General features: G+C 45.1%; 1 protein-coding gene across 1 annotated transcript; it reads right to left on the bottom strand.

The window, feature by feature from the left end:
* Nucleotides 1-847: 847 nt before the first annotated feature.
* LOC109750399 (uncharacterized) lies at nucleotides 848-7,782 on the bottom strand. The gene is made up of 13 exons (XM_020309358.4): nucleotides 7,440-7,782; nucleotides 5,914-7,270; nucleotides 5,416-5,634; nucleotides 5,075-5,283; nucleotides 4,286-4,357; nucleotides 4,031-4,102; nucleotides 3,764-3,862; nucleotides 3,580-3,651; nucleotides 3,366-3,480; nucleotides 3,158-3,226; nucleotides 2,273-2,588; nucleotides 1,633-1,741; nucleotides 848-1,558 (listed from the first exon to the last, which is right to left on the bottom strand). The coding sequence occupies exons 1-13, from the start codon at nucleotides 7,566-7,568 to the stop codon at nucleotides 1,127-1,129; spliced, it is 3,270 nt and encodes a 1,089-aa protein (XP_020164947.1). The 5' UTR covers nucleotides 7,569-7,782; the 3' UTR covers nucleotides 848-1,126.
* Nucleotides 7,783-8,262: the final 480 nt, after the last annotated feature.

Consider the following 8,262-nt stretch of genomic DNA (forward strand, 5'->3'; position numbering starts at 1 on the left):
GATGGGGCTTTGTAATCAGAGATGATTGTGGTTTGGTGATGGCTGCTGGTGCAGGTAATCTGGAGCGAGTCTCAAGTGCGCTTCATTCGAAGGCTTTGGCGATGCTTTATGCCATAAACATAGCCATCCAAATGGGTTGTAACAGAGTAATGTTAGAAACTGACTCTGTGCAACTTAAGAATGCGGTTCGCACTGAAGAATATGATATGTCAACTCTGGGAGCTGTTTTCAAAGATATTAAGTTCCAGTTGCTTGTGGGATTCAGTGGTGTTTCTATTGTATCATGTCCTAGGTCTTGTAATGTAGTCGCACACTCTTTAGCAGCGTATGGTGCTAAATTAGAAGCTGGCATATCTGAGATTTGGCTTGGCCAGTTTCCAGATTTTGTAAATGACGCTGTAGCTGGAGATTTGTCCAGCCCTGTTATATGATGGAATGCAATGGTGTTCCTTTCAAAAAAAAAAAGAGAGATCGGCAGCATAGCCTCATAGGTTTGGACCTGAAGCGAAATTACCAACACTTATAATATGGGAAAGAAACTCTTGACTTGGCAGCGACTTGTTGTATCCCTTGTAAACTCCGAACCCTGTTTCTTCCGTATAGCAAAAGAAAAACACCAAACGGCAAAAAATACTGGAACCCTTAGCTTGAACTACATATGAAGACAGCACAAAAGATACTTCGGCTCTCGGTTTCTTACAGCTTGATGGAAGGGAGTCATCTTCTAGTCTAGTACTCCCTCTGTAAACTAATATAAGAGCGTTTAGATCACTATGATCTAAACGCTCTTATATTAGTTTACAGAGGGAGTACCAATTTGACGTTTGTATATTGTACAAAAAAGAAAGAAACAGGAACCGCACACGATGAGTAGCTGTTGTTCCAAAGATACAGGCCACTATAAACAGAGAACAATCTCGGGATACTTTACAGAGCACAACCAAAAAAATGTCCACTTTGTACGTGGGGGGTGGAGGACAGGAAAAATGCACACAAGCCAACACAAGAGGCTTGCCAACCAAAAAAAAATTGGATCCGCTGTATTGTACTTTCCTCGAACAATCCGAGCCTTGTATCGACAAATGAGCCCGCAAGAGACAAATCCTCATAATACCACAAATGAATATCAGAATTTGGGGGGTGACCGCGCTCCTGATGCTTTAAAAGGCCCAGTCGAGCCGAAAGGATCGGCTTCATCAAAAGAATCGAACCGGCCGAAATTTCTCGAGCTGTTTGACGAGTCAAATCCCGCTGCGCTCTCGCCTTTGGAGCTGGTTACAGAGTCGAACCTGGAAAAGCGGCTTTCCTGTGGGACGGCGCTGTCTTGGGATCTGAAGGAGTCGAACCTTCCAAAGTTATAGGAGGAGCTATCGTCACGACTTTCACCGAACTTCGGTGAGAATCCAGACGTGTATGCAGGGGAACTTGGAACGGAATCGTCAAAGAATGTGCTCTTCTTTCCATAGGCACTAGCGCCAGTTGGAGAGCCCACTCTAACAGGGTCCACATTGAAGTCATCTGACCCAAAGAAAGAGTTGCTTCCATGATGTCCAGGCTCCTGTATCAAGATAATTCATCAGAAACAGATGGGTCGACACCACAAAAGTCCAGAAATAGGAAGACAAAGCTTACATTCATTGCATTAGATCCCCAAACTGAGTCAGTATCTTGGTCATCAAAGTTCCATGTAGTCTCATCACCATAATTATCTCCAAAAACGGACTCAGAGCCACCATGGTCACTGTTACCAAATAATGATTAATGACACTCTCACATGAAACTCAAAATGTATAACTTCATAGTTGAAGACCATATTTGTGCTTTAAATCAAATAGTACTTGCAATATTTCTTGGAGGATATTAAATATATGCACTGTATAGACTAGAAAGTAGGAAACAAGGATGATTGCCATACTTTAAGTAATAAAAATGAGAGGGAATCTCTCCAGTGTCAAGTAAATAAATCTACCATTATAACAAAAAGTTACGAATAAACATCCAAAACATTCAGGTGATAAAAACCGATAAATCTTGGTCAGCTAGTGTTGCTGGAGATTACAGTGGGGTTTGCTCAAAGTAAGGCTCATACTTCTAAAGGCAGGAATAGCACAAAGAAACAAATAGGTCATCATTTTTTGGTTCATCAAGCAAATAAAGAAATGGAATATAGCTCATCATGTTGTTCATTCATGTAGACTATGCCTGATATATCTCAGTTTTTTAAACTTTGAGAAAAAGGACTCTGCATGAAAAAATATGTGAAAACAAGCACCTGTAGGTTCCTTTTTTCGTGGGAGACGAGTCATGCACCCCAAAACGAGAAGACTTAAATGGACTCCCAGAGGCACTTCTTCCAGCACTGCCGGGGCTCCTTACAGATTCGTCACCAAAATCATATGCTAATTCACTCTCAGGCGCTTGGTCACCAGCTCTGTAATGTCTCACATCCTTGATATGACCATTAGAAGATGCAACAGGGGACATCCCATCCGTAGAGACACCGTCATCCCAAAGAGATGATGCGTTTGCAATGTCAGCAGAAGCTGGGTTTTCGACAATTGTACCATTGTCCTTTACAAGACCAAACCCTGTTATGACGAATGGCATAGTTAGAAATATAATAAGATCAGCCAAAAATGGACAAAGTAGGTTGCTGATGTCGAAGACACCAAATCTGATCAAATAACTGATTGTGGGATCAAGATCAAATATGTGCGCAATAGCAATTGTGCAGTGAGAAAGGTTCCCCAGTAAGCAAGCTGACACTTCCATAATATCTGGGTACATGAGGTAGCGGACGGAAAATAATGACAATACAGAAAAATACATTAGTGCTCAATTTTATGTACATAATTTACACTGAAAATTATTTGACAACAGCGAAATGGATTGGGATTAGAAACACAATCATGATTTAGTTTCTTTTCAGTAGACATAACTGGTGTAAGCATGAAGTCCAGAATCAGGAAATGGTCTGCATGAGATGAAAAGTACCATTTTCTGCCCTATAAACAGAAAATTACCAATTTCGAAAGGAAATCAGCACTTTTATTTTGGATAAAGGCCCATGGCCACGCTTTTAATAAAGTTACAGTTCAAAACAAGCACAATACTCTAAGTAGTGATGTAAGGCAAGATCGATCGAAAAGTATCTGACCTTCATCCTCAAATTTATCCCAGTCTTCATCCCACTCAACTGCTCCCTCTTGCTGCCCAGGTTCCCAACCTGGCAAACAAGGATATAAGCGCTCAATAGAATTATGGATTGTAAATATGACGTGAAATAAGGGCATAATTTGATATATAGAAATTAAACATGAAGATGAAAGTCTTAACAAATACTGAAAGTTGGGAAAGTTGGGTACCAAATGGAAGCTCGACTGTTGCAGATGGCTTGAATTGCAGTCCAAAGTGCTTGCACCGTTCGTTAAAAGCTTTCTCCATCTCCTCTAATTGATGCTGGATTCGATCAGCTCGAACCTAGGTATACGGTTTGGTGTTATTTAGAGAGGACAAAATAGAACTGATTGAAGGTATGAGATATTGCCCGCAAAAAGAAAGGTATGAGATAGACCATACCTGAAGCAAACCATCAACACTTCCACCTTGTACCATTTTAATTAATGCATCATTCAGCTCAACTTTCCTCTCCTGAAAAAGATTATTAAGGAAAGACAGTCGGAATGAAGATATGACCATCAAAAATTGTAATCACAGTAAGAATCGCCAGATGACATTTTTCTAAGGTGTAGTGTTACAAAACCTGAACATCACGGAAAGCAGCTTCCTCAACTGCCAGTTTGGAAGCTAACTCTGCCACTTGCTTGTATTTTTCTTCATATTTCTTAGACAACAATTCCACCTGAATTGAGTTAAAGACCATCCATCATTTTGCAAAGAACCCAAAAAAAAAGACAACTAGCAACCAATTTCCATGCCTGCACCACTAGCATGAGAAAAATAGGGCTAAAGGAAGAACTACAATGCTGGCATACATCAGATATGATAAGCATTACACAGTAATCTGTACCTCGCGTTTATCAGAAGACGCCCTTTCTGTGATCTCATTCAGTCTATTGTCACACCGACTTTTATACAGAACCTTTGATAAAAGAAGAATAAACGGATTTCAATACAATATGTAATTATATCAACTTTTGTTAACCTAAATAAGACCAGTAAATGTAATAATAGATCACAAACTGCATACGAGTCAGAATTTATTTACTGAGTCCTAATAATTGTAATACTATGAAGACAACTAACAAGATAGAAACATGCTTACAAGATCTTGCATTTTCGTGCGGTAGTACTCTAATTTCTCTCTGGAGTCTAGGACCTGCTTCTCCACCTCAACCTTCAAAATGCAAAAGAGACCAAAAAAAAAGACAAACTGTTTCAGAGTTCACAAACTAGGATTAATAGAAAGTTGTTGCAACTACAGAGCATGAGAAACAACCCCTTCCTGCTATCTATAGGAAATTGCTTGTTTAAGTACATAAGAAAGTGTAATAGAGTAACTAAAAAAAAGGCTACCCTGTAAAGTTTCCAAAAATAGTTCTGGACAAAAGCATAAGAAGTAATCCCTCCCTCCCTACGTGACATTTTAGAGAAGGTTGCTTACAAAGAACTAATTGAACTTCAAGGATTGCCAGAAAGATGACATGTTTCTGCTAAAGTATATAGTAGTTCAGACTTCAGAACTCCAAACTTTGCATCTTGATAAGATGTAATCCTTCGAACAATTGTACTGGCAGTATGATATATACAGGAGATGTTTTTTTACTGCCGGTATGATATATAAAAGACTCGTCTATATGGCTTTTCCCTAGGGCCTAATTTTAGATTTTGCACCGGTCCTTCAATTTCTCGAGTACAACTGGTCAATGTTAAATCATGTTTGCGACAAGATTTGGATACACCATTCAGCTGTAGACTTGCTTAATTGAATAACAAGAGCAGCTTAAATTATTCTCGATGTAATCAACTGGTGTTGAACACCACAAATCCAGTCTGGGCATAGTGGATCAGCAGTTCAGCACACTGATCCAGATTTAAGGAACGGGTCCAATACCTTCTTAGGAGCCTCCTGTGCAGCTGAGTTTACCCCACTTCTGTCATCTTTAATTCCTTGAGCTGCTGCATGATTATCCATACCAGGCATGTGAGGTCTTGGTTGCCCTGGTCTTGTTGCTCCATCAGTCTGTGAATGCATCTGAGGCAAGGGTGGCCGTACACCACCAGTAGGCAACCCAGGTGCGCCAGGTCCCCTATGCGGTAATCCTAGCCCAACATCAAATACCTTGTAAGCGGCAGGCCAAGTAAGCTAGACAAAGTATGCGTGGTTTAACTTGGACTACAGTTATATCATGTAATAACTAATAACTGAGATCTTGCAGCCAATACAAATATTACCTTGATTAGGCTGCCATGATGGGGCGTTGTAAGCTGTAGAAGGCAAGCCGGTTGCTCGTAACAGTGTCTCATCAAATTTAAGAGAGTCAGGGAGCGATGGAGGCAGAGGAGTTCCAGCTCTGTTCCTCTCCATCAAATAAAGAGCAATGCAAAACTCCCTCAGAGAAAGCATGCCGTCATTATCTTGGTCAGACAAGTCCCACACTTGCTTCAGTACATCTACAAAGTATAATGAAACAACAATTGCATTAGCCAATGGCAATGGTATTCATATGGTGATATGTTCGCACATCATATGAAAACCATCATAGAAACAGAAATAAAATACAATGATATCATTATGGAAAAACAATGACAGAATAGCCAAATAGGTCTAACAAGGAGCTCAACCAATAAGCATAGTAAAGGTACCCCGTTACCACAATATATTAGAGCATCTTATAGGCAGAAATACGCATATGCATGCTTAGGAAAGTAAAGTTGGTGATGAGATCCAACCTCTTGGAAGTCTCCAACTGAGAAATAGAGTGCGAGCTTCTGCGCCAGTTATTTTGCCATCTCTGTCCCTATCCACATCCCCAAAGACTTTCGTGTACTTCTGGATATCAGATTGAGTAACTTTTGGCCATTGGGAAGTGGAATTAGAAACGCTGGCAGAAACACCTGGAGATGGAACACTTGGCTTTGTGATGGGCTGCGTCTGCTGAGGTTGGCTGGTGCCGTAACTCACTGTTGGAGTACCTTGGAGAGAACCAGGCTGTGTTAGATTAGCCAGGTTCTGGGAGCCAGTTGGCTTGGACATAAAGCTTGATGAGTTGGGCATCGTGCTGGTCGGAAGTGCAGGTGTGGATGTACTTGGCTTTGGCTGAGTAAGAGCAGAGAAGATGTCAGTGCTTGCTCCTGAGCCACTGGCAGGGCCATTTCCAGATAGCACCAAAGCTCTTGAATCTGAAGGCAATACAGCACTGTTGCTCTGTGGAGGCAACGATGAAGAGGACATTGCATGTGTCTGCTGTCCAGGAACCATGCTCATTGAGCTCGACATTCCAAGACCAAATCCACCTGATGTTGTCTGTGAAGGAACAGCTGCTCCTGGAGAGGGTTGTGAGATACCACCAAATGAACCAACATTACCCCCTTGCCAGCCAACTGATCCTCCCATGCTGCCTCCACCCAGTGGACTTTGATTCATTCCGGTTGCTTGAAGTGATGTTGCGGGAGCTCCCACCTGAGGTGGTGGCCTCATGAAACCAGTGCTTGAAGTGAGGAGCTGCTGAGCATAACCCATGTTGGGAGATTGTGACTGAGTGCCCCTCGGCCCCGTAAACTGATTTGGCGGCATGGCGCCACCCTGACTTGCAGCGGGCATCATCGAGTTGACGCCTTGGGGTCTCGGAACAGCTCCGGCATTCGCCTGCGGTGCACCGGCAAATTGAGTTGAAGTCGGCATCATACCACTTCCCTGGGGCCTCGGAGCAGCAGCAGAAGTCAGCATCATACCGCTTCCCTGGGGCCTCGGAGCAGCAGCAGAAGTCGGCATCATGCCACTTCCCTGGGGCCTCGGCGCAGCGGCGGCCGGATTCATCTGCGGAGCTCCGGCCTGCCCCGAAGCGGGTGCCGGCGCAGCAGCATTACCTTGGGGCCTAGGGGCACCCGCGCCCGCCTGCGGAGGGGCCGGCCCGCCAGCAATCTTCGGAGGCGGGATTCTGGCAGCGGCGGGGCCATACAGCGCGGACTGCACTATGTCGGGCGTGAGCTGGCGCCCGCTCTGCGCCACGGTGACGAGCCGCAGGGCGTTGAAGAACTCGGGCCGGCCGAGGAAGCCGGTCTTGCTCTGATCGGCGTGCATCCACACCTGCGCGCACAAGGTCCGAACGTCACCAACCAACCAACCCTTAGCTTCCATCGAATCAATTCGCTAGAGAGGGGCTCTGATCTAGCGCTGCTCTAGGGAGATCAGGCCTCGAATTCGGGGCGCTCGAACCGGGGGAATGGATTGGGCGGCGGGGTTTAGGGGCGCTCACCTGGGCGAGGACCTGCTGCGGCAGGCTGGCGCCCTGGAAGAAGGCGACGGCCTCCTGGCCGCTGATGCGGCCGTCCTGGTTCAAGTCGGCGCGGCGGAAGTAGGCCTCGAAGGCCTCCATCCCCGCCATGGCCGGGATCCGGGGCGGGGATCTCGCCGGCCGCGCGGATCTGCTGCCGCGGGCTGTGGGGAGATCTCGGGGGAGCGTGTCGCGGGCGGGCGGGCGGCTCTCTCGTGTGTCTGCGAGCGAGGGCAGTGGTTGGGGGTCGGTCCTCCGGGCGGGCGCCACGTCCAGATGGTGTGTGAGCTGCCTGCCTGCCGCAAAACTTTTTGCTAAGTGCCCCCCCTCCAGTTTCAAGTCCTTCTAACCAAGTTTATTTTTCCGAACCATAGAGGAGAAGTGCACGTGATTCACTGAACGAGAAGGCTCTAATCAAGTTTGCCACAGCTTTTTTTTTCCAACCGGGCGCACACCCCTTTCCATTAATTGCTTAACGGAAATACAACAGTAGCAGTCTGAGTATACTGGACTAAAACCACACCAAATGGCTACTAGAGTTAACGCAACAGGAGGCAGAAAGGGGGGTAGCGAGTTGGAGCACCAGCAGAAAACCCACTGTGAGCACTTCTGAAACGAAGTACCCACCATGGGGCGAAAACCTGCTGACAGTAACCATCAAGCACCAAAATAGTATCCAAGAGACGGACCAAAATAAGGCAACTACTGACACCACCCACCAGGAGACAATTTAACCTCAGCGGGCATCAAACCCCAGTGAGTATCTAACAGACCAAACAGCTAGCACACACATCTAGCTCAGACT

The sequence above is a fragment of the Aegilops tauschii genome, chromosome 4 (genome assembly GCF_002575655.3).
Source record: "Aegilops tauschii subsp. strangulata cultivar AL8/78 chromosome 4, Aet v6.0, whole genome shotgun sequence".
NCBI classification, from domain to species: Eukaryota; Viridiplantae; Streptophyta; class Magnoliopsida; order Poales; family Poaceae; genus Aegilops; species Aegilops tauschii.